Source organism: Dromiciops gliroides, chromosome 3 (genome assembly GCF_019393635.1).
Source record: "Dromiciops gliroides isolate mDroGli1 chromosome 3, mDroGli1.pri, whole genome shotgun sequence".
NCBI classification, from domain to species: Eukaryota; Metazoa; Chordata; class Mammalia; order Microbiotheria; family Microbiotheriidae; genus Dromiciops; species Dromiciops gliroides.
Window position 1 is genome coordinate 512,792,583 of NC_057863.1, and position 27,452 is coordinate 512,820,034.

General features: G+C 41.1%; 1 protein-coding gene across 1 annotated transcript in view; it reads left to right on the plus strand.

Moving 5' to 3' along the window:
- AMOTL1 (angiomotin like 1) overlaps positions 1-27,452 on the plus strand; it is a 167,850-nt gene that overhangs the window by 44,066 nt on the left and 96,332 nt on the right. Inside the window, exons 2-3 of the mRNA XM_043994938.1 lie at positions 14,735-14,882; positions 18,340-19,261. Coding sequence (XP_043850873.1) covers positions 14,735-14,882; positions 18,340-19,261 — 1,070 coding nt within the window. The remainder of the gene's footprint in view (positions 1-14,734; positions 14,883-18,339; positions 19,262-27,452) is intronic.

Genomic DNA, 27,452 nt, shown 5'->3' on the forward strand with positions numbered 1-27,452 from the left:
GCTATGATGGAGGCTGAGAGCAGAGCACAGCATGTTGAGAATGTGGTCCAGACTCAGGAAATACACAGAAGATGGATGGAGGATAGCCATCTAGAGCCAGGGAATAGAAAGAAACCAGAGGTTAAAGCCAAGCAAGAGGAGTCAAGAGAACAGAAGAAAACACCATTATGCTTCAGCTATAAGGAAACTTCAGAATGGAAGCAACCTCTTCCTTAGACAGGAAACCTTTTATGGTCTTTGTCCTATAGGAGAAAAATGTAATTGAGACTAAGTGATCAAAAATAGGGGCAGATTCTTGATGGTATGTTTTAGGTATGATTTAGCCTCTGTATCATTTGCCTCTCTCTTTGGCCAAGTCCTTAGCCACAAGGCTATGTGGGAAACTTGTTATGCTTCCTTATACAGAATGATAGTGATGTGAGACAGTGGATATGATATGGGATTCCCTTTATTTTTTTTCTTCTTTCAGTGCCCAACAGGATGTTTATATGTAAAATGTTTCATTATTAAGATTATTGTGAGATTCTTGTTTTAATTTGGATTTTGGAGAACTGAATGAAATGTTTTTAATTAGGAAATGTCATAGATACTGGGAAGATCTGGCTTATTTTAGTGAGTCATTTTTATTATGGTGGTAGTTGTTTAAATCTAATTCTAAAGATAGTTTTAGTGACAGCAAATTACTAGGTCTGGCATATGCTACTACAAAGTGAAAAATTATTTATTCATGCGCATGGAGGGAGGCCAGTATGAATTAGTCATACAATAAAATTCAAGAATACTTAAAAAGAAACATAGTTTTGTTACTGTTACATACTCCTATAGAAACTTGAACTTGATTTCAACAAAAACTGTTTCCAAATATACCTCTTTTTAAGACCCGCTTTAATGATTTATTAGAAATTAAGTTCAGGGGGCAGCTACGTGATGCAGTGGATAGAGCACTGGCCCTGGAGTCAGGAGTACCTGAGTTCAAATCCGGCCTCAGACACTTAACACTTACTAGCTGTGTGACCCTGGGCAAGTCACTTAACCCCAATTGCCTCACTAAAATAAAAAAATAAATTAAAAAAAAAAGAAAGAAATTAAGTTCAGCCATTTGAAGAGCTGACAATTAAGAGTGGTCCACCAAAGGACTGGGTTACTTATAAAGTCATCAGTTTCTAGTTAATTGGAAGTGAGTAGAGCAGAGCTAGAACTGTGGAAGGTTGGAATGTATTACTTTTAATTCCAAAGTTACCTTTCAAATCTTCTATATTTATCTTGTGTGATCTGATTTTACATATGTTATCGGCCCATCCCTACCTTCCTTGGAATGTGAGCACCTTGAGGACAGAAACTGTTTTTGCTTTTTCTTTGTATTCCCATCACTTAGTACATGTTAAAAGCCTTTTGTAAGGTTTACCATCTAAGTCTCAATGATAAGAACCTTCCTAGCTTGTTTTCAGCAACTGGGTTTTGTAATCATTCTTAACTCATAATGGCCCTCATGAGATAGGTATTATCCTCAATGTACAGTTGGGAAAAATGACACCAAGTCATTGAGTGACTTGCTGAAGGTCAGACAGCTAAGCTGGTGACACAGAATCAGAGATTACAGAATCCTAGAGTTGGAAGGAACCCGAGAGGTCAAAGTCTAATCCACACCTGAACATGCATGCCTTCTACCAACATAGTCAAAAAGTGGTCTTCTGACCTTTGTTGAAGGCCTCTAACAAGAAAAACTCAATCTCATAAGGCTGCCTATTGCATTTCTGGTTAACTCTAATTGTTAGGAAGTTTGCCTTGATATCAATCTTCCTGTTCTGTAGTTATAGTTTTGTAGTTTTTTTTTTAATGTTCCTAGTTCTGCCCTTTGGGGCCAAGCAGAGCAATTTGATCCCTCTGCCCAAGAGACCCTTTCAGATACTTGAAAATAGCTATTGTGTATCTTCTTCTACCATGGAAGTGTTTTCATTTCCAAGCTAAACCATTCTTTTTCTTTAAGTTATTGCTCACATGACATGTTCTCAAGGTCTTACATCATTCCTGTTGCCTTAATCTGAATTTCACCTAGTTTAGCAATGTCTTTTCCTAAAACGTGGCATCCTGAACAGAACACTACAGTTAACCCTTCCACATTGAGACTTTTCCCTGTGGAGGTTTTGATATCATGGATCAGCATAAGAAATTAAATAGGAATTTTGTGGAAGCCACAGATGACACAGAGCTTATCAACAAATACTTAACCCAAATTTTACAATAAGTACTGTAAACGCCCCTTAAAAGAAAAAGAGAAAAAAATTCAGACTTCTCTGGTAAAAAAGAAGGGACCAAAATTTTTATGTGGATTTTCCAGATTGTGGAGTGAGGGAGGATTGGGGGGTGGGGAGTGCCACACCACTAACCCCTGCAGTGTGGAAGGGATAACTATGTACTCTAGAGCAGAGTACCAATGAGATTAGGCCCTTAATCCTAGCACTGTACATAAAAGTATGTTTAATGTTTGTCGAGTTCATAATAATGAAAAAGGAAAAAAAATTAAACCACGTTAACTTGCTTGGCTCTTATATCATAGTCTTGATTCTTATTGAGCATGGGAACCTGTATGTATGATGAATGGGGGTGCCCTATATTTTCACAGGGTTTTTGGAAATTAACCACCTTTAGTTTTCTCCAAGCACCAACATAATGGTACATGAATGTAGGGCCCTTTCAAGTAGGGATCACTTAAATCTGCATCCTTGTTTCTTCCTTTTACTTAATCTGGAAGGATAACACTTCTATTCTGAGAATGTATGTGATTGCAAATCTCCATTTTGACGGTGAAGTGATGAGGCCACTTACTCGCTTCAAATAATCCAGGTCTGCAATGGGAGGCTTGTCTGCTCTTTCCTAGATCAGGGAGGTAGCTGCAGTTGGTTCCAGTAATGACCTTCCCAAATAGAATGACTTAACACTTTATTGGTTAGATAAGCTTCATTTACTCAACACAGAATGCTAGTGATTGGCAGTGTACTGCAAGTGGGCCTGGAAAGGTATTCATGCCCCATAAGGGGGCAGTCTCTCTTAGTACACTAATAAACTTCTTTCCATATGAGTTTATCTACTCATTTTCATTGACCTACAGTTTGTCCAAGCCTTTGGTGGGTGAAATACTCCCAGGAGGCCACTTCCTAATTGAGAAATTCCAACAATTGTGCAACATGCGTAGTAGATGCCTTAATAAAGGTTTGCTGAGTGATTGATTGATGAAGGAAAGTGGGGAATAGAAATTCTGACTCCCATCTTTTTCAGAAGTGAAATTCTGTCATTTTCTAAGAGTAGGGAGATACAATATGTATACATCTCTCAGGTATATTTCTCAGGTTCCTATAACTTGAACTTGGCTAAGTACAGCTAGCCAGTTGGGTTTTGGAACAAGTACCCTCGAAACAGAACAATTCATTATGTTTAAAGCAGGCAGGGATGAGACCCTGCTCTAAGGTAACTGGGCCTTGGTTTCTCTTATATGTTAATAGATATCATCTCCAGTGCATCCATACTCCCGAACAGGCTATTCAGCTCTCAAGAAAAATCTTGCGCTAATTTTGGCCTGACAATCAACACCAAGAAAATAGAGGTTCTCTAATAGCCAGCATTGCACCATCCACACATGGAACTCTTGGCTACAGGAAATGGAGATATTTCAAATGTTGTAGATAAGTTCACTTACCTTGGCACATGCATTACCAGAGTTAGGTCAGTGTTTGGGAGGCTTCAAGAGAAAATGTAGTAGAGAAGAGGCTTGTAGGCTGCCTACCAAACTGGAGGTCTACAGAGCTGTTGTGCTGCCTTCATTGTCATATGCCTATGCAACCTGGACAGTCTACCAGTGCCATGCCAGGAAACTGATCACTTTCATTTGAATTGTCTTGGGAAGATTCTGAAGATTACCTGGCAGTGTAAGATACCAGGCACTGAGGTCTTCTCAGGAGCTCAACTGCCAAGCATTCCAACTCTACTGCAGAGAGCACACTCTGATGGGCTGGCCATGGAGCCCAAATGCCAAATGTATGTTTGCCTAAGACTATTTTACAGAGAACCTGCACAAGGCAAGAATTCACAGGGAGGCCAGCAATGCAAAGATACTCTTGAGCACTGAAGAACTTTGGAATTGATTGTGAGACATGAGAGATGCTGGCACAGCAACACCCAGGGTGGCATGCCAGCATCAAAGAAGGTGTTGTGCTCAATGAGCAAAGCAGAATTGCAGAAGCACAAAGGAAAGGTTAGGTGGGCAAATCTAGAGACATTTCCCTCCAAAATTTTCAAACGGACAATTTGTATCCCATCTGTGGTAGAGCCTTCCAAGCTCACATTGGACTCATCAACCATAGTTGAAACACACTGTACTTTGACCTCAACATCTGATGTCATTGGTCCTCTTCTAGCGTGAAGGACAAACAACAAACAACTTTAATGGACATCATTTCCAGGGCATCCATACTCCAGAATGTGGTATTCGGCTTCCAAGAAAAGCCTTGAGGTCCAAGTCAATTCAAAAGATTTTTGGTTGCTTTTATTGAACTTTGGGCTCTCTGGCACAGTATGTGAATTCCTCAATTCTTTGAAAGGTCAGAGCCACCCAAGGGTTTGCTGTTTTGGTTAAAGTCTCTCTTCTAAAACCACTGAGGGCTGTTCTAATTTGGGCTGTGATTTTTCTTCATAGTGTGAGGAGTTTATGTTACATGCATCTGGCAGGAAGTTCCTGCACTTTGGCAAAATAACACCTGGGAGATTGTTTTTGCAATCGATAGGGGCTGTGATGGAGCCTCCCGACCCCCTGGAGCACAGCATCCGCTGACAGCAAGGGCTCCGTGGCCCCAGGGCAGTGGAAGGGGGAGGTGGCTAGTCAGACCTGTCTTTGACCTCAAACTTCCACTTAGCTGTAGTAGTGGATGTAGTAGTATGATGCTGGGGGGAAGTGCTGTGGTGCTCTCTGTAGTCTCAGAATCAGAAAGTTGAAAGTAAATTTAGAGCACAGCATAATTGTATAAAAATAAAATCCCCCCCCCCCAAGGCTGGAGGTGATTTTTCTTTTTGTCGTCTTGTTGGATGGAAGGGAATAAACTCCGCAAGAACAAATGCTCTAGAGGCAGTTAGGTAGTACAGTGGTAGATTCCTGGGCTTGGAATCAGGAAGACCCGAGTACATACGCATCCCCAGACACTCGCTGTGTGACCCCGTGCAGGTCACTTAACCTCTTTTTGTCTCACTTTCCTCATCTGTAAAATGAGAATAATAATAGCACACACCGCCCCTCAGAGTTGTTATGAAGATCAAATGAGATAATAATTGTAAAGGGCTCAACACATTGTGGGTGTTATATAAATGTCAGCTAATATTTGTTTTTGTGTCCCTCTCAATAGCTAACATGATTATTATATGGAATCAGCACCTAGTGTTTGAGTGGATATTGGTTAATTGATCAAGAAGCATTTATTAAGCCTATATGCCAAAAGCCATGCTGGGAGCTGGGGTCGCAAAGACAGATGTGAAACAGGGCCTACCCTCAAGGGGTTTATCATCTAGTCAGGAGAGATATGTACACATATAGGTATATACAAGGAAGGCTCCCAGTAATTCTGTAAAGAAGGCATCAGTAGCCGGAGGCATCAGGAAAAGAGGGATCAAGTAGAGTAGTTGGCCTTTGAGCAGAGCCTTGAAAAAGAAAACTAGAAGTTCTGAGAGGTAGAGGCGAGATAGAAGTGTGTTCTAAATAAGAAGCCTATTATTCTCACCTGTGTGAATTAAGCATTTTAAATATTATCCTCTTTTTTTTTTTTTTAAGTGAGGCAATTGGGGTTAAGTGACTTGCCCAGGGTCACACAGCTAGTAAGTATTAAGTGTCCGAGGCCAGATTTGAACTCAAGTACTCCTGACTCCAGGGCCGGTGCTCTATCCACTGCGCCACCTAGCTGCCCCTTATATCCTCATTTTTATAGATAAGGAAACTGAGACTTTGTGGCCTTCCTACTATCTCATGGTTAATGAGGGCAGAGCTGGAATGTGAGTTTCCATTGCTAGGACTCTCTTCACTTGTGAATTATTGGTTAAAATAGAGAGGGTGGCAGAGGGTGTTCGATTTAGGGAAATTAAGCTTGCGGCATGATTGTGTCACATATTGCCAGGACAGTAAGGAGACAGGCCCACCTGTAAGTAGGGCATGCAGGGGAGTTTTGTCATATTATAGAGGTAAGGAAGGACCAGATTATGGAAGACCTTGGAATCCAGATGGAGAATTTGGGACTTAGTGTGGTAGGCTGTAGGGAATCAGTTGTAGGATTTTGAGCACTGAGGGGAACAAGATGAAAATGATGTTTATTAATAAGATCTAGCAGTAGTTTTGGGGCAATATTAGGGTAGCTAGTAGGTACATCACAGGGCCTGGAGTCCTGAAGATCTGAGTTCATTTTCAATGGCAGACACTAGCTCTGTGACCCTGGGCAAGTCACTTCTATTTACCTTAGTTCCTCACCTGTAAAATGGGACACACTGGGTAAGGAAATGGCAAACCAGTATATTTTCCAAGAAAACCCTTTGGACAAAGAGGCAGACAGGGCTTAATTACTGAGAAACAGAAAAAGCAGTAGTATGTTGGACAAATAAAAAGAGGCAAGAGACTTTTCTGGAAGGTTCTAATGTCTTCCAGGATTGGGCAGAAAGGAGACACTAAGAGCACACTCTGAAATAGCAGTGTGGTACAGTGGAAAGTGCCCTGGCCTGGGAGGTGCTGGATTAAAATCCTGTCTTCTGCTGACTACTGCTTAAGTGACCTTGAACAAATCAGTTGGTATTTTTGTGTATCATTTTCCTTAATTGTAAAATTAGAGAGTCGGACCAGATGGCATCTGAAGTCACTTCCAGCTTTAGATCAATCTTTGATCCTAGAAAATACTCAGGGCTATTTGCCTCATCAGGATCTTGGAGTCAAACCAGTTAGCAGTGGGAGAGAAGGTCAGAAAAGGGCATCAGGCTATTGGGGAGTCTTATTTCTTCTGCCCTCCCTCCGAGGTTGTCTAGAGTGCAGAAAAGTTAATTGTCTCCCTGGGTGAGAGTTTCCTTGTTGGGAGAAAGATGAGGCCCATTGTTACTCTACTACTAATGAGTAAGAAGGAAGAGCCCAGTTTAGGGTAACATTGCCTAAAGGCTTCTGGGGCTGGAACAAAGAAAATAACAGCATTGAACTGTCACAGGAAGGAAGTTTTCACTGTTTCAGAAGCAAGCCAAAAAAAAATCATGATCCTAGAGAGAAAAGCCAAGTATTCTTCATTTTGACAAAAGATAGGCAGGTTTTACTGGGAGAGGAGGAACTTCTTTAAAAAATAAAATAGAATTGGTAAGTTAGACAGAAACTTTACTCTATATATTTCTAGTAGCTTCCCTTCCCTCCATGTTCATAAATTGCAAAATAAACAGATTTTTAGTCTTCCTGCAATTCACAAACTACTAAGGATTTGTACCAATGGAGGAAGAAAAAGGAAGTTGGAGGGTGGGGAGGTGGCTGCTCCAGAAAAAGCCCTGGAGTCAGATCCTGGCTTTAAATTCTGGTTTTGCGGATTTTCTCTCCCCCCTCCACATCTGACCTTCTGAAAGTCCACAAATTTCTCTGAACATCAGTTTCCTCATCTGTAAAATGAACACCTTGGACTAAGATGATCTCTAAGGCTTCTTTCAGCTTGGATTAAGGTCTGAGGGCTCCACTGCCTCCTTTGCGGCCATTCCCCTTTGCTCTTTGTATGTTCTTCTTGTAGACTAAAAGATATGAGACTTCACAGACCCTGAGTCTTTGCCTTCAGCCAGGTTTAGAGGGTTTAGCTAACGTGGGTTTGGGGGTATGATGTTGGAGAAGCACTTCTGCATTTTTAATCAGAAGACCTTGCGTTCCATATTCATAATAATTATACTCTCTAATTCCAGTTTTCCTGAGGACCAAATGAGATAATGCACAAAGGGGGCTATATAAATGTAAGATATTAACGTATGTAAATTCAGGTGTGTGTGTGTGTGTGTGTGTGTGTGTGTGTGTGTGTGTGTGTGTGTGTGTGTGTGTGTGTGTGTGTGAAAGGACCTGGAGATCTTGTGAATGGGGCTTGCTGAATTCATGACCTCTTTGTAAAGAATGGGCTCTTCAACTGGGGTTGGTCTATTTCCGAGCTCCTCTGAACTGCAGAACCTTAACTTAAGAGGGACTTTTTCAATGGTAGCTTTGGTGCTTCTAGATGGCATTTTAAACCCTTCTGTGTCTGGCTCTGGCCTCCCTTTCTAGATTGATTTCACATCATTCCCCTTCATGTGCTCCATGTTCCAGACCAAGTGGTCTATACATGAAATTCTATCTCCTGCCTCTGCACAGGCTAAGCCTCCATACCTGTAACGCTCCCTCTTTTTACCTTTATCATTTGGAATCTCTGGCTCTGTCCTAGGCACCACCTTCTACTTGAGCACTCTGCTGTTCCCCTCAGTTGTCAGCCTTCTCTCCCACCCCACCCTCTACGTGTAATTTCTTGGCTTTTCCTTTCTATATATCATTTTGTCTTTACTTAACTATGTGTATGTTGTGTTACTTCTCCTTGGAAGCTCCTTATAACCTCCCTAATACTTACTGAATAGATAATAATTTTAACAATGAAAATGACATCAAAAAAGATACCATCTGCTCTGCTGCTACACCCTAGGGATCTCTGTGCCTTTCCATATAGCTTGCTGCTTAAAAAACCCCTTTCTATCCATGTAGTCTCTCCCTATTAGAATGTGAATTCCTTGAAAGCAAAGATTATCTTGTTTTTTTGTTTGTATCCTTAGCAGTTAGCATAGTGCTTTCCACATAATAAACATTTCATAAATGTTTTCATCCATCCACTCATTCATTCACTGGGAACAAGGGTGAGACAGAAAACAATGCTCCCAAATCTGGAGACCTGGTCTCCAACAATTATTAGATGAGTGACCATGGGCAGGTCACTTTATCTATCCACATCTTAGTTTCTTCATCTGTAAAATGTGGCTTATAGTACTTGCTGCCTACAGAACACGAATGTGGTAAAAAGCCGTTGTAGAGCTTTTAATCACTATGTTAATATAGATTATTATCATATAACCAAGGAGGCAACAAATGGGTAGGGACTGAACCAGATAACTTCAAAGGTCCCTTCTAACTCTGAAATGCAGTTATTCTGACTTTTGAATGCTGGCCATGCTAGGCATTGTGGAGGATACAGAAGAAGGAAAATGCAAGCTCACTGCCTTCAGGGAGCTTCCTTGAGCAGACTAGAGAGATATAAGATCTCAGAGACATTCACAAGGCGGCCAGGATGGGGTTAGGATTAGGGTTCAGATTTCTAGAGGTTGGGACTTAACCCAGGACAGTACTAAATGTTTTGCAGCCTCATCTGTGGGTTCAAAAAAGGATTCCACAGAATACATCTGCAGCTAGCTTGTTTTAAGAAAAAGGGTTGCAAGTGGAAGTGATTTCTTTATGCCATCTTTGGGGCTGGTTTGATAGGGGCTAAGTTTGGAGCCAGATGACTGGGGTTTGAATCTTGTTTGCCATTTTCTACTGTGGAAAAAACAGATTTTGGAGTTGGAGCATCTGAAACTAACCTGCCCATTTGATCTTGGATAAATGTCTTAAGATCAACTCAGGAAGGTTTAGGGAATATCAAAGTCCATTTAGTAAGTTGGAGAGTCTGCTGTATTGCTTATGGCAAATCACTAAATCTCCCTGGGTCTAAGTCCTCCTCTGTATAAAATGAGGGGCTGAACTAGATAGTCTTTGAAGTCCTTTCCTTCACTATTCAAATCAATACATTTATTAAGGGTCTAATGTGTGCCAGGCACCTCAGCTAAGTTTTAGATCTCTGTGATAAGCCACTTTCTCTCTTGGAGCCTCAGTTTCCTCATCTTTAAAATGAGAGAGTTGAACTTCATGACTTCTGAAGTTCCTTCCCCCTTTAAATCTGTGATCCTTTGATCCTTCCTGTGTCCCCCTCAGTGATTTGTTGCTATTGCTGCTGCTCATTTTTGTTTATTCCTAGGTTCGATTCACATCTGACATTGATTTGATTTGGAGCAGTGAACCACATTAGAGCCAGATGGGGAATTTTGTCTTCAGTAAACATGTAAATTAGTTAGTTTTTTCCCTCCAATGTACACAAATGTTGAAAGTGATCCAGAGGGCAATGGAGAAATGCATGGAGACGACACAGGGACTATTACAGCGATTGTTTTTACTTAGAAGTGATTTAGGATAGACATCATCAAGGGCATAGCATATGCTGCCATCAGCCCCAACACTCATTGGCATGGCCCTAACAGGATTAATATGTAACAGGGAAATATTTAACAGAACAAATAAAAATACAGTAGGATATAGAGCATGTTAATATATGTTTTTCTAAGTTAATTTATGGGCCCACAGGGATCCTTATATATGATGTAGTGGCTCCCATTTCTGTTTGAATTTGACACCACTGCTCTCAAGGACCTGAAAAAGAGGTGGGCTGGTCATTTAACAAGAACCAGGGCTGATAGACAACTAGCATGCTATTGTTGATATCTGTAGTATATTGAAAGAACCAGAAGAAGGCTTCTGGCAGGTTGGGTAGTCCTTTAATGGAAGATATGTGACAAGGTATTGATAAGATTCAGATTCTTACAGACATCTTTAACTCGGCATGTCCAAAACTGGACACAACTTTCCTCCCAACCTGGATATCACCTTCAACTACCCACTATTTTTCTTTTTTCTTTTCTTTTCTTTTTTTTTTTTTGTGGGGCAATGAGGGTTAAGCGATTTGCCCAGGGTCACACAGCTAGTAAGTGTCAAGTGTCTGAGGCCAGATTTGAACTCAGGTACTCCTGAATCCAGGGCCAGTGCTCTATCCACTGCGCCACCTAGCTGCCCCCATCCCCACTATTTTCCACCTCTTAGATATGAGCTGTTGCCAAGGTCTGATTGTTTTACTTTCATAACCTCTCTTATAGATGACCCTTTGTCTCCTCTGACACTGTTACCACCCTTGTGCAGGCTTTTATCACCTCATGTTTTGATTATTGCAATAGCCTATTGGTGGGTCTGTCAGCCTCAAGTGTTTCCCCAATTCAGTCCTTCCTCCACTCAGCTTTCAGTGATATTTCTAAAGCACAGGTCTGACCAAGTCGCCCAAGACAAACATGCACACACACAAGTACGTGCACACCCCACTCCAGTGGCTCCCTATCACTTTTTGCATCAAATATTAAATCCTCTGGCATTCAAAGCCCTATATAACCTGGCACCTTTACCCTCCCGTCTTCTACTTTTCTTATATCTCAATCATTCCCACTGTGATACAGTAACACTGGATGTCTTGGCGTTCCTTGCACACGACCCTCTCTATCTCTCAACTCTGGGCATTTTCACTCATCTCTACCTCCTGGCTTCTTTCTAATTCCAGCTAAAATTTGACCATCTACCAGGAGCCTTACCAATTCCCTTTTAATGCTAGTGACTTCCCTTTGTTTATTATCTCCAATTTATCTTGTGTTTTTCTTATTTCTCCCTGGGTAGACTGCAGGCTCCTACAGGGCAAGGACTGCTTTTTACTTTTCTTTCTATTTCTACCACTTAGCACAGTGCCTGGCATATGAAAAGGCTCTAGACTGGTTTTGATCTGAATTGTTTCAGGGCATGCTGATAGAATCACAGTGCTGTGGAAATCAACCAATCATCAGTGATGTGCTAGGGAAGACAGAAAAAGAAAACAGTCATTTACTGCTCTCAAGGAGCAATACCTTCTATTGGGGGATATGATGTATGCATATGTGAGAATATAAAGAATAAATACAAGGTAGCTAGGGAGGGCACTGGCAGCCAAGGGGGATCAGGAAAGGCTGGTGCTCAAGCTGCGTCTTAAAGGAAGTGAGGGGTTCCTGGAGAACAAGGTGAGGGAGAACATTCCACCCATGTAAATGGAATGAGGTTTCTGTGTTTGGGGGAGACAAAGGAACACCAAATGATCATTAACATTCGGTGCATATGTTTCCATTGACTCCAGATCACATCCTATGGGTGAGTAAATAGTTTTTACGTATTCGGTTTCTTCCCAGCCCTTAGAGAGGCAGACCCTTAGATTTCTTGGTGTGATGGAAAGTGCTCTGCATCAAGACCTGGGAGGCTAGGATTTTAACAACAGTTGTGCAGCTGGTTTGAGGATGTGTGAGCTTGGACAAATCATTTAACCTTTGGGGGGTTCAGGTTCCTTATCTGAAAAAAATTCCTTTCCAGTTAGAACAACCTACAATCCTACAATTCCAAGCTATGCTTCCTAGTACTAACGAATCTTCATCAAACTTGGTAGAGGCAGAGCTGGGCTCTGGCTCTTTCCCATTTACCTTTTAATTTACCCTGTCCCAGCTCATCACAGCTCTTACTCAGCTGACCCTGGACCCGTCATAGCTCTATCTGTCCTTCTGAGAGCGTTTTTTTCAGATTTCACCCATTACATCCTAGACAGTCACCAAAACCCTGGCTTTGATTCTTTGTCATTTACCCATGGGAAAAGTATCTGTACTCAGGTTGTGTTTAATGGGATAGGATCTGATAAGCTGATGAACATATTAATGGCTTAGAGTGTATTCCAATGGCTCCCAGGGTCTTTGCATTATTTCTCCCAGGGCTTATGTGATCACCCAAAGGAACAAATTTATAATGGTGGCATTTCATGTGTAAGTGATGGGTCAGTGGAGATGATAGGGTACAGGATTTCTGGTACTCCTCACTTTGAACTTTGTAGATGACAATCTGCTTGTTTGTGCAGTTAGCCCTCTTCCCAATCAGGGTGTTGAAAAACTCCCAGTTGTTTCTGGAAGATCACCTAAAATTATTATAATCCTTTGGACTTTCCTTAAGACTCTGAGTGGAGCTCATTCTCTTCTCTTGAAGATTGTCATGATGTGTGGGGTATGTTGGGGCAGCTGGGCGGTACAGTAGACAGAGTGGTAGGCCTCAAAGCAGGAAAACTCATCTTCCTGAGTTCAAATGTGGCTTTGAATACTTACTAGTCATGTGACCCTGGGAAAGTCACTTCACACTGTTTGCCTCAGTTTTTCATCTGTAAAATGTGTTGGAGAAGGAATGGCCAACTACTCCAATATCTTTGCCAAGAAAAACCCAAATAGGTCACAAAGAGTCAGAAACAACCAAAAGGACTAAAAACAACAACAACAACAAAAGAAGTAGAGAGAGGCTTAGAGATCATTTCCTAGGGCATATAGTTGAGCAAACCAAGGTTAAGTAATTTACTTGAGTTCACACTAATTAGTAGCAGGGTCAAGACTTGAACCCAGATCTCTAAATAACAAATATAATTCTCAGCAGTCCTTTAACTTTGATTAGGTAAGGAACATTACTAGCTCTGTAAAACTGTCATTTAATTTCTCAGAGCCTTGGTTTCCATACCTGTAAGATCGGATTAATACCCATTTGTACCTATTGCATATGATTGTATGGATCAAATGATTTCATGTGCTGAAGAGGTTGGGGAAATTGAAAGCATTTTATAAATGTCAATTACTTTTACTAAGAGATGTTAAAACAAATAATCAAATTGTTAACAGAATTTATTTCAGTTTATCAAAATAGATTTATTATGTGACCGATATATGCCAAGCACTATGCTATATGCTATGTAAACAGAAGCAACACAATGTCTGTCCTCAAGAAGCTTACATTTTACTGGCTATTAACTCAATATTATTCTGGGGCCAATGAGAAAAATAATTTTCTTACTAATGGAATTTTCTTTTTGGCAAGAATTTTCATTGTGAGGCATGCAGTGAGATTCTGTTTCCCTAGGGTAGATCATATTATCTTGTGGGGGAGGGGAAGGGGGCAGAAAGTGAATGCCAGACTGTAAGTTCTTCCAGAGAAAGGATCCCAGGCCTGAGAAGGGAGCCCACCCTACCCTGCAAAATGCTCCTGTGAACTCTGCATGCGCTTTATCAGTGTTTTTGTAGTGGTGTTTCATGTCTAGCGACTGTAGGCTAGAGGAAAATGTCACATTTAATTGGAACAGGAAATGCACCCCAGTTTGTGTGTGAAGCAGATAAATGAGAGCTGAAAGGCCAGGGTTTGGCAGAGGGCCACGACCCTGACTACACACAGCAACATGAGACTCCTAAGACTTTTGTGCACAGTTTGAATGTGAGGCTGAGTGCCTGACTCCATCCGTGCTAGGATGTTCTCATGCTAGCACATGGTTGAGACTATGGCTCCTTTCTGTTTCCTTGTTCTGAGAGGCGGCTCCTACTACCCCCCTTCCCTCCTGGCCCAAGTCCCTTCTCCCCCTTCCCATCCTCCTCTGCTTTCCTCCCCACCCCCAGTGGCCCATTCTGTGCTCTAGGACTTGCTTGGGTCATTTGGGGGAGGATTTGATTTTTGTTTTGCTCATTCGGCAGGCCACATGGTAGGAAAGCCTCTGCCTCAGCTTCCTGTGGTTTAGCTATTGTAGTTTGGGCCCCTGTGGGCCACTTTAGTGGGTGGCTGACCTTGTGATGATTTTGCATCGTAACTCTGGAATTTTATGAATCAAAAAATAACAGAGTCAAACAAGCTTCTACTACAACTCAAATTGTTTTGAAGGAATGATTCAAAGGCTGCTATTGTGAGTCATGGCAGGAAGGATGGCGGAATTTATTGGCATTAACACCCCACTTTTCTTGTTTCCAGGTCCCCCTGCCTGTGTGTTGCGGTCCGAGTAGCCCGGCCCAGCTACTAGAAGACACAAGTTATCTTTTCCCAGACCTGCAGTTCTTTTCTGGGAGGCATGAAGCTTCTCCGTTAACAGTAGAGGCAGGCAATAGCACTAGAGAAAAAGCTGGTAAGCCTCCTTTGCTTGGTGTCGGAGTCGGAAAAACTAAGCCTTGTTTTCTTTCCCATCTTTGACTTTTAACATGAGGTGATTTCTTCAGGTGTACTCCCAGGCTTTCTATTTCCTTTCCCCCCATTAATACATTTAGGAACTAACATATTGGATCCTTGTTTCCCATTTCCTTGAGAAATGCCTCATTTGGCTCATGTGCTATGGTAGGCAGGACTATTATTATAATTTCTTGTTTTCAATTTAGGAAAGTAGGAATTTGAGTCTTTCTAATTACTCAAGGCTTCACTTGTCTCTTCACTGTTCGTTTTCTCTCTCTCTCTCTCTCTCTCTCTCTCTCTCTCTCTCTCTCTCTCTTTTCCTCCATTCTCCCATCTCTCCTTTTCTTTTATTCCAATTGCCAGTAGGCTTATTGATTGACTGATTTTTAACAGACATTCCCTAAGTATTTCAAGTTCAAAGTTTTAGTTTGGTAATAAAACAGACTCCTTTGTCCTAAACATTGTGTGTGCCAGTGTGCCCGCTATTTCTGTAATCTCATATTCACCTGAGCATGTTTAAATCACTCGGGGAAGTAGGTCTTTTGCCTTCGGCTAAATTAGTTAATAGATACTGAATTATTAAGCCCCTACTATATGCTTTAAACATTCTGAAATCAGAACTCAAGAGAATTCCATTGGCTTCTTTTTCTGTAGAGCCATTTAGGGAAAGACCACACGGTTCTTTGGAAACTGTTTCTTGGAAGGAACTCCAGATACAGAGTCAAAAGACCTGAATTTGAATCCCAGCTCTACCAACTTACTTTTCATGAGACCTTGTGCTAGTCATTTCTCCTCCCTTGGGCCTCAGTTTCCTCATCTTTGAAATCAGGGCTTTAGACTTGATGAACTCTAATTCCCCTTTCTAGATCTGTATTGATGATTCCTTTATTACAAATCTGAACAAATCTGCTCCTTTGGCATATTTTTTTTTAACCCAATGGAAGTTGGCTCCTGATAAAGCATATCCACAAATGTTTTTATAATACCTGTTTTATCGTTACCTTCTCTTGTGCTTTAATTTTTCTTTCTTTTCTTTTTTTTTTTTTGGTGGGGCAATTGAGGGTTAAGTGACTTGACAAAGGTTCACACAGCAAGTAAGTTTCAAGTGTGAGGTCAGATTTGAACTCAGGTCCTCCTGAATCCAGGGCCAGTGCTTTATCCACTGTGCCACCTAGCAGCTGCCCCTGTGCTTTAATTTTTGCACTACTATTTAAGATTTCTGATTCCCATCCCATTCTTAGCTGCCAGTGCCCTCCTCTCATCAATGACCTTGTATTTATTTGCTTTTTTTTGGAGGGGCGTGGGGGGCAATGAGGGTTAAGGGACTTGCCCAGGGTCACACAGCTAGTAAGTATCAAGTGTCTGAGGCCGAATTTGAACTCGGGTCCTCCTGAATCCAGGGCCGGTGCTTTATCCACTGTGCTACCTAGCTACCCCTTTTTACTTTTTTTTTTTTTTTTTGGTATATCCTTACAATGTTTCCATTCTCCTCCCCCTAGACCAGGATTCTTAACCTTTTTTAGTGTCCTGGGCTCCTTTGACAGTCTGGTGAAGCCTATGGATCCCATCTCATAAATACATAAAAGAAATATATCGGATTCCAAAGAAACCCAGTTTATTGAAATAGCATTTTAAATTAAAAAAAATAAGTTTATAGATTCCAGAATAAGAATCTCTGCCCAATGAAATATAAGCTTCTTGAAGGCAGGGGCTTGTGTAATTTCTGTTGTTGTATCCCCAGCACAAGGTACATGTCTGGTGCTTAAATACTCATTAACAAATTTCTCTCCAGTCTTATTTGTATTTTTAAACTTCTTGAGGACAAGAAGCACCTCTCTATTCCCCTAAGGTACCTTGGACTCACTAGTTACTCAGCAAATATTTGATCAACTCCATAGTTGGCCTCTGCAGAATGTTTAATTTTTCTGTGACTTGAAGTGTAAATGTAGGTTTGCAGATAGTGAACAGATTAGGTAATTGCTGTTTTTTCTTGAACACCTACATAGGTAATTAGTAGTGTCATTCTTATTATCACTGTAACTACTACCATCATCACTTATTATAATTGTCACACTGTTGAGGGTGTCACTGTGTGATACCCTCAATAGTTTACCTGACAATAATATCACTTCTGCTAGTTACATGACAGGTTTTTTTGTTGGTGTTTTTGTTTAGATTTTCTGTTCATAGAAAATTTATACCTGCATAGCTCTTAGGTTACTGTACATGCCACTCCAAAGAATCGGAGTTAGACAGCTACTCTCTTTTCAGCATCTGTATTCTTTGTTTTCTTACATGCAGAGTGAATAATTGAAAGTTCAAATGCAGAAATAATCTTCACCTAAATATATTGCATCATTTATCTGACATTGCTAGGGAATAAAGTATCTGAATTATTGAATTTTTGTATCATGAGTGGCCATAGACTTCCCACCCAGTATTCCTTCTGTCTTTCCCCTTTTTAGCCACCCCTTCTCTCTGCCAGAGATTCTTACCCATTTTTATGTCATGGATCCCCTTGGAGATAATGTTGAAAACGATTGAGTTTTTTAAATGCATAAAACAAAATATGTATGATTTTAGAGGAAGCTGATTCTATTGAAATACAGGTGTCAAAATAGATCTTTAAAAGTTCCAAAATCCTAGATTAAGAATCTTTCCTTTGAAGCAACATGGCTTCCTTACTCTTTCTTATACAAGCAAGTCCTTCTCCTAATTGAGCATTTCAAGAGCTATCCTCAATGCCAAGAATGTTCTCTACTTGTCTTTACTCCTGAATTTTCTGATGGGATTTTAGCTAAGATTTATATGCTTTCTTATGTAAGAAATCTTTCCTGATCCCCTTAATGCTAGTGCCTTCCCTCTGAGATGATCTCCAGTTTATCTCTGTGTATCTCGTTTGTTCATAATTATTTGCATGTTTAAGAGTCTCTCTTCCCCCTTTTATTTGTATCCCTAACTCACTCTAGTGTCTGACACACAATAGGTGTTTGTTTTTTTTTAATGCTTGCTGAATTGATTTGACTTCACTTGACTTGATTATGCTGTTGTTGGATGTTTCCAGCTAGTATCCTCGTCTGGTGTCTATTGAAAATGGGAACAGAATTGAAAATTGTCCACTGAAACCCAAGAACTTAGCTGATTAAGTCAATAATCTTCATTTATATGTGTGAACATGACTCACCAACTCTACTATGTAGTAATGCACATGTGTTTGTAGCAGGGTTTTTTTCCCCCTCCATTACTCAAAAGTCCATTTTTTTAAGTCTTACTCCATAGTTTGCAGCTGTGTTCCAACTAACTGAGAGTTATTGATCATATAGCTAAAATGTTACCGTCTAGGCAAAAAAAAATATACACACCGACAGCCCCCCTTTTCTATAAAAGCCTGACTCTTTTTCCTTATTTTTTTCCAGTTGAGGACCCTTTTTGTAACTTCTACTCCCCAACTTTCCTGAGGATCTCAGAGGTGGAAATGAGAGGTTCAGAGGATGGGGCATCTGGCACAGTATTACAGAGGTTGATCCAGGAACAACTCAGGTATGGCACCCCAACCGAGAACATGAATCTGCTGGCCATTCAGCACCAGGCCACCGGGAGTGCGGGACCATCCAACAGTACAACGAGCACCCTTTCTTCCACGGAAAACCTCACTCAAGAAGACCCACCAATGGTCCACCAGTCAGCACGGCAGGAACCTCAGGGGCAAGAACATCAGGTGGACAATACGGTTATGGAGAAACAGGTCCGGCCCGCTCAGCCTCAGCAGAACAATGAGGAGCTGCCCACTTACGAGGAGGCAAAGGCCCAGTCCCAGTTCTTCAGGGGGCAGCAGCAGCAACAGCAGCAGGGGGCTGTCGCCCATGGTTACTATGTGCCCAGTACAACTAGTCAGAAGTCCCGGACTGAAGGGAGGCCCACGGTGAATCGAGCCAATAGTGGCCAGGCTCATAAGGATGATGCCCTCAAGGAACTCAAGCAGGGCCATGTTCGCTCTCTCAGCGAGAGAATCATGCAGCTGTCACTGGAGAGGAACGGGGCTAAGCAACACCTCCCTAGCTCAGGGAATGGTAAAGGGTTTAAGGCTGGCGGGGGACCCCCCCCAGCCCAGCCTGCGGGCAAAGTGATGGACCCACGGGGCCCTCCACCTGAATATCCCTTCAAGGCTAAGCCAATGATGTCCCCAGTCAGCAAGACCCAGGAACATGGGCTCTATTACAATGACCAGCACCCGGGGATGATCCATGAGATGGTCAAACCCTACCCACCTCCTCAGCCAGCAAGAACAGAAGTTGCTGTCGTGAGGTATCAGCCACCCCCAGAGTATGGGGTAACAAGGTGATTATGGGGTATTTGGGTTACTATGGTCGATTTCCATTCCCATTATTTTCAGAAAATATTTTAGTTCACAGGATCTTCAAGGCCATTGAGATCAACTTGCCTATTTTTTTTAAACAGATGAGTAATTTGAGGCCAGGAGAGGTTAAGTGACTTAATACAGGGGTGTTAAATAACAGAGGCAGAAATCAAGTCCAGGTCTTCTGAACTCTCAATCCAACATACTGTCTATTGTGGCACGTAGTGGAGAACTATCTCACCGGATAGTGTGTGATTTGCTCACTGGGCAGGGCAGTAACACCTGCTCTTTACATAGTAAGAAGTTAAAGAGGGAGCAGCAGTAGCCTGCTACCTCTTGGATCTCTGAGCGATTGTCAGATGGGGCAAGAAATAGTCAATGACTGAAATAGTCCAGACCTCCTGGAATGGATAACTGAGGACTCATAGGATCATAAATAAAGACCTGGAAGGGACCTTGAGAACCATCTAGTCCAACTTCCTCATTTTACAGATTAGGAAACTGAGTCCCGGGAAGCTTGAAGGACTTCCTTGTAGTAAGACATTAAGAGGACTTACTATATAGCATTGTGAGTAAGCTTCAGAGGTAGGATTTGAACCCATATCTTCTGACTCTAAAATCAGTGCATTTCCACCATTCTTCGGTTAATTTTAATTTTTTTTTTTTTTTTTTAGTGAGGCAATTGGGGTTAAGTGACTTGCCCAGGGTCACACAGCTAGTAAGTGTTAAGTGTCTGAGGCTGCATTTGAACTCAGGTACTCCCGACTCCAAGGCCAGTGCTCTATCCACTGCGCCACCTAACTGCCCTTCTTCGGTTAATTTTAAAGGAAAGGCTAGAGATAGCTCCTAGGATGCAGTGCATGGCTTGGGATCAGGAAGCTCTATTTTCTCTCCAGGTTGCTGCTGTCCTCCCCATTTCACCCATTTACCTTCTATATATTTTTTACACACTTGCTTATGGACATGTTTTCTTCCCCAACAGAATATAAGCTTCTTGAGGACAGGGACTGTTTCATGTTTGTATTTGGGCTTAGCATGGTTCCTGACGCACAGCAGGTGTTTAACATGTATTTGTTGATTGGTTGGCTGTAATAGAGCATACGCAGTATTGAATATATCTCTGTCATTTTATAGATTTAGGAAAGGTCAAGAAAGTTAAGTGATTGGTCCAAGGTCATGCAACTAATAGCCAAGTCAAAGCTCCTTGACACCTTGTCTTGACCTCCTATGCCATTTCCTTGCAACCCTTTTCTGTGCCTCATAGTCTACTGTGTAAGGACTTCTGGATGACTTCCTAAATTCTCTGGTGTCCCAGCCACAAAAGAGATGTCCAGGTCTTCCCTTACAAAGCCTCCTTCAATTTGAAGAGGTATCGATTGTACTTCTCATTTCTGAAGTCTCATCTTGCTGGGACACAACAGGAGATAGGTTTATGTGCCAACAATCTTGGGAAATAGGTGCTATTGTTCTTCGTATTTTGCATCTGTAGAAACTGAAGTTACTTGACTTGCCCAGGGTCACACAGCTAGTAAAAGTCTGAGGATGGATTTAATCTCTGGTCTATCCTGACTCCAGACCTGGTGCTCTATCTACTGCACTACCTAGCTGCCTCTAGTATTTTGTCTATCTATTTGCCTTTCAAACTAAAGAAGCTCGATTCTGTCATCTGTGGTGGTGAGGCTGGGTTTATGAAACGCAAGATTCTCCTCTTCTTCCATAGAAGAAGTCTCTGTGTGAGCTTGTTGCCCATGCTTATCATGGCCATGTAAACTGAAGTGGGTATCACTGAAGTTATTGGAACAAATGCTTTGAAATAGTGATTCTGCTCTATGGTGCAATGGAAAGAACACTGGATTTGAGTTGGGGAGGGTCAGAGGACCTGGGTTCATAGCCCAGCTTTATCCATATGACTCTAGGCAATTCACTTCCTCTCAGTTGCCTCATCTTAAAAAATGAGGAATTCAGATTAGATGATTTTATCTCTAAAGCACCTTCCACTTCCAAAATCATGATCTGCTTTCACCACAGGGGCTAACAGAATGCTTTTCTACAGAGTTTTATAGTATTGACTAGGAAGCAACATAGATAAACTGCCTGCCACCCATAATAGGGCTAATTCTCCCTGGAAATGGGGACAAACAAGTTCTGTTGGACAAATACTAAGGGGGTCAAGAAGGAGGCTTTTCTTTCCTTCTATTGTGTGGCTTACCTGAGATAAAAGGGAAAAATGGGTTCAATGGCTTAACCAGTTGGATGGCATTTTTTTAACACGTCAAGATCTTCCTCTCTCAAGTCCTTGGGTTTTCATTAAGTTACTTAAGTTGCATTATAAGAAAGTGTGCAGTTCAGCTTAGCATAATGTCATGGTTGGTCAGTGATGCCTTGCATTTTCCTTAATTATTCAATTCAATTCAGCCTCAGGTGCTTAACAGTGTGACTATAATGTGGTTGAATTAAATCTTTCACTTTGAAGATGATGGAAAAATATTTCCTCTAACTCGGCTTTGCTATTTTGAATTCAGTAAGGGGAGGAGATGAGTGGTACCATTGTGTAGTAGGTAGAGAGGGCTGGCCTTGGAACAGATGAAAGATACCCAGAATCAAAGAAGACCTGAACTCAAGACCTGCCTTGACACCTTCTAGCTCTGTGGCTATGGGCAAGCCCTTTAAATTTTCTACCCCAGAAAAACTTTTAAGACTACACAACTATAGGCTTGCCCATATGAATCAGTACATAAGGTGCTTACATCTAATGAGTTTCCTATACCATTTAAATAATAGATCTAGCCCTCTACTCCTGACCCCTCCCAAAGGGAAGGGATTTTTGTAGAGAAGATGGAAAGCCCAAAGTTTTGCTTGTTATTTGATCATAGTTTATTACTTTTCTAGTAAACTGGGGGAAGGAAGAAAGGAAAGGGAATGATAGAAAAGTAATACCTAAGGAGGAAAAATAGAGGGGAGAAGCATTCCAAAGTCTATCAAGTGATTTGCTGGAAAGTGTGATTTGTGGGAAGGTTATGACTTAAAAAAATTAAGTTAAATGTGTGAGGAGTTTGGATTAGTCTGTGACTTGATTGCCAGGCTTGGCAGCTAGATTGACAAGACAGAGCCAAAGTCCTTTGATATTACAGACAGGCTATTGAGGTAAGGGGCTCCAGAGCTCAAAGACTTCTTTGTAAGCCTTCCTATGGCCAGCCAGAATGGCTCCAGCCAGGCAGCCCTTTGCCGACTGTATAAACAAAGTAGCATCCACATGGACCCTGTTTTCAGACTCGGTTAACTTAGCAGGAACTCAGTTGGATGGGTTCCAAAACCAGCTGTTTTTGATGGACTAGGGGGGCTGCCTTTGATCATAGAGTCAGGGGATGTCTCCTTTGAATTCCACCAGTTTGTCCTCTGGGCTTCGAGGTTTGGTTACTGAATAATTTATCATTAATAGTAATGGCTTAGTAACTGCCCATAGGCTGTTGAGTAAATAGATGTTAGACTCCGTCAGGGTCAGAAATGGAGAGATTGGAATGAGATCATCCAGCCCATCTCCCTGAATGGTTGCAGTTAATGTTTAAATAGTTTTGTCCAGTGTCATTTTGCCATTTTTAAATGAGTCAAGTAATTGAACTTTCACTGCTTCTTCCCTAGAGAGTCCTTGTAATCTTTAATTTAATGAAAGGAGCTAGGATTTATGCATTCTGCTCCTGGCCACTGACAGGCTATGATTTATAAAACCATCTACCCACCCTCCCACTCACCCACTCCATTAGAAAATGGAGGTGTTGTTGTAACGCCCTTTGGTTGAGGACTTTTGAAAGGATCATGCCATATGCGTTACTAGGGTTTTTCTTTTTTTCTTTTCTTTTCTTTTCTTTTTTGTTCATTTGGGAAGGAGAGAAGGATTAGAGAGAAAAAAGAAATTCTTGCTAATTAAAAAAAGTTAGAAGAAGATGTTGGAGGGTTTGTGTTACTATTACCAATGAAGCCTACACTGATTGTCATTAGCAGCCATAGCCCAGGCATTTAATTCTGACAAGTCATATTACGGTTATAGCTTTTGGTGGAGCTGGAAATGCCTACCAACATACTAAGCAAAGGCCAGAAACTCTAGGGGAAGTTAAACAAAGTCAAGAAACATTTACTAAGTACCTATTGTATTCTAGGCACTACTTTAAATGCTTGAGAAACAGAGAAAGGCAAAAACAGTGTTGGCGCTCAAGGAGTCCATGATGTAATAATAGGAGAGAGAGTATACAAACGACCATATACAAACAAAAGGCATTCAGAACCATTGGAGCTCATCAATAGAGAGAAGGCACTAGAAATTAAGGGGATTAGGAAAGGCTTTCAGTAAAATCATAGAGAAAGTCTCAGGATATTCTTTACCCATAAATCCCTCTCCCTTAAATTGCTGCCAGCCTGAACTATGGAACCAAAGCATATTAGTTAGAAGATCATATATAGGATCATAGATGTAGGGCTGGGAAGGCCCTGAGAGGCCATCCAATCTAGGCCCCTTATTTTCCACATGAAGAAATGGAGGCATAGAGAGTTCAAGTGACTTTTTCAAGATCACAAAGTGAGGAAGTGGCAAAGCCAAGATGGCCTGTCAAGGATTCTTTCTACCCCTTCTTGGTGGGGGCGGTGTGTGTGTGTGTGTGTGTGTGTGTGTGTGTGTGTGTGTGTGTGTGTGTGTAGATGTGGATGATGAATGGTGGAGAGGGCTAGATGACTTTTAGAGGGAAAGACTATGCATCATTGAAAAGTGTCCTAAGTGAAGCATTTCTTGCTTGACATAGGAGTTTTCTGTGCTCTTGCAGAAGTTTTTGCATTTTATCCATGCTGTCTGCACTGATTCATGGGCAGGTGGCTCCAATATGTTTGTTTGTCTGCTGACTTCAGCTACTGATTCTTTCAGTGGGAGTGGTTTGGAAGTTGCCATGTAGTCTAAATGTGTATTTTTTAATACTCCAAAATGAACCAAGTTCTGATGGGAGCATCTAGGTGGCTCAATGGATAGAGTGCCAGGAAGACCTGAGTTGAAATTCAGTCTTAAATATGTAGTAGCTGTATGATCCTGGGCAAATCACTTAAACCCTATTTACCTCAGTTTCTTCATCTGTAAAATGGGGTTGGTGTAATTTGTAAAACACTTAGCATAGTGCCTAGCACATAGTAGGCACCATGTTACTTGTTACTTGTTTGTTGTTCAGTTATGTCTGACTGTCGGTGACCCCATTTGGAGTTTTCTTGGCAAAGATACTGGAGTAGTTTGCCATTTCCTTCTCCAGTTCATTTTACAAGTGAGAAAAATGATCCAAACAGGGTTAAGTGACTTGCCGGGTATCCCACAGCTATTAGGGGTCTGAGGTGAGATTTGAACTCTGGAAGATGAGTCTTCCTGACTTCAGCCCCAGCACTCTATCCATTTCACCACCTAGATACCCTTAAGTGCTATATAAATGTCAGCTATTATTATTTAAAGTTCTTAGCACAGTGTCTGACAGAGTAAATGCAATACAAATGTTAGCCATTATTGTTAGTTATTATCACTTCCCCAACTCCTTGGATTGTTTTCCCCTACACTTAGGCATTAATAGCTCACATCTGTATGGTAAGAAGAACAATAGATTTAGTCATAAACCTTGGGCTTGACATCTCCTAGTTGTGTGACTGTGGTTAGGTCCCCTCACCTCATTGAGACTTATTTTTAATTTTATTTTATCTTTTTGCGGGGCAGTGAAGGTTAAGTGACTTGCCCAAGGTCATACAGCTAGAAAGTGTCAAGTGTCTGAGGCCAGATTTGAACTCAGGTCCTCCAGAATCCAGGGCTGGTGCTTTATCCACTGTGCCATCTAGCTGCCCCCCCCCAGACTTATTTTCTTTATCTGTAAAATATATTATTTAAAATATTGCAGAACTAGGTTGAGGCTTCTAAAATATTGCTGTTTATAAATTAATGGCTATTGTACCAGTTTTGGCACTAAACATTATTTCTTTTTCTCTCTCTCTCTCTTTATTTCTCTTTCTCTCTTTCCTTCTCTTCTCCCCTCCCCCCTCTTTCTTTTTTGTGTGTGAGGCAAGCGTGTGCCCAGGGTCACACAGCTAGGAAGTATCAAGTGTCTGAGGCCAGATTTGAACCCAGGTCCTCCTGACTCTGGGGCCAGTGCTCTATCCACTGGCCAAGTAGCTGCCCCAGTAAGCATTTATTATTAAGATAATATATTGATAAAGTATTGACCATGTGTCTCCCTGACTTCCCCATTAGTCACAGGTTTACAGGCCTAAGCAATTACATACCCATTCTGGAGAGTAAGAGTCCCAGGAAAAAGGAGGGAGGGAGGAAAGGGAGAGAGGGAGAGAGCAAGCAAGCAAGAGAGCAAGCCTAGAGGTGGCTCACCACACATTGATCTAAGATAATTGGTTAGCATCATTTGGCTCCACTGATTGACGTAACTTGGGGGGTCTAGAGATCAAATTCCAACCATCTAGGTGTGCTGCTTCCCCTAACTAATCAGAAGGATCAATCTACATCCCTTTTGTTAAGCTGAAGGCTCATCCCAGGTTGGTTTCTGGGGAGAGGGAGGGAGCAGCTAACACTAACACATCTGGGTTTCTCCTAAAATTCATTATTAATAATTATTTTCTCATAATCTCCCATCTGCTTCATTAAGAAACTAGTGTTTCCTTAATGAAACAATAATTAATATTACAAATACTTTACAAAGGGTTCTTAACTATGGGGCTTATGATGATTAAAAATGTGAAGTGGGAAAAAATTTGAGGGACACAGTGACAAAACTAAAGGGGGCAGTCCCCCTTAGGAGGTAGATATTACAAATAATGTATGCAACAGGAAAAGGGAAACAAAAAGGGAAATGTCCATTTAAGTCTCTGGAAGTCTCATCTCTTGATGAATCTTGAAGTAGCTCTGTAATCTGGGTGTGGTCTCAGGTATAGTGGCAGAGAAGTCTTTCCCAGGTTCTTTAGATGTTCTTCCTCAGCTGGAAAGTCTCCTACAAAATTGATCTTAACACAACTTTAAATAACTTTGCCAATAACCAAATTGAACAATAAAAGTTCTCAAAAACATACGTCTAAAGAAATTCAGAATATTTTAGAGATTTTACAATTATGTATTGTCCAGTTGTTACATATGAAACTCAGATACAATCAAAACAAGAAGTTAGAACCCAATATTATTATTTTTTGCTTAACATTATTTCAATCCCCCATCTGGAAGATGAGATTCTCACTAAGGAATTTCAAACTCCTATCTATAAGAAGTAGTCTAATACAAAATCAAAATTGTATAGAAGCTGTCAGATTAACTTTAGTTGTAATAACCACTGACAAAAGTGGATGTCTCTTCAAGGCATTTGCAAAAGTCCACAAGTTATGCTGATATACCTTTTATTTAATATAGGACTGAGACAATTGTGATACTGACTAAGAAAAGGATTCATATCTTGGCTTCATCACTCTTTGTATCATCTGCCTAATTATCTTCATGCCATTATGAGAAATTAAAGAATCTAACATAAATGGTAATAGATGTCAAGGCCAAATCCAATACTGTGTTCATGATATGACATCTGAGATAATTATAGGACATTACCACAAAAGAATAGGGAAGTTAACTACTGTAAGAGAGGATAAATAGTTCCCAAACTTCATGACAGTTCCAGACAAAAGTTCTGCAGACAGCCAGGTGTATTGAGCCAGACTCAGTCAGCTAGGTGGGATGTGCTTCTACTCCATGTGACACATAACTCAGGAGAATCCTACCTCAGCCCTCGCCAAAGTTGTTCTCCGAGCCTTTCCTATCACAGTTTACCATGTGGAATTCATGCACATAAGACATCTCAGGGTTGCTGGCACCATGACTCACTGGCTCAGGAGTATGATCATACTTGGTAGACTCAGAATAATATCAATTAATGTCTTAAATATTAAGTTCCAATAATCAAAGACTCAGGAATTTAACTATTGAGGATAATCATGATAGCAAAGAATGTGAATTTGCCTCTTGACTCAGGATATAGTTACAATATACAATCCCAAACAATACTCCAAATATATAATTGCAATCATATAGAAAGTAAATGACAAATGACTAACATTATTCATTATTACATAACTTCCATTGATGTATTAATAATTAAAATCATATTACCTCGG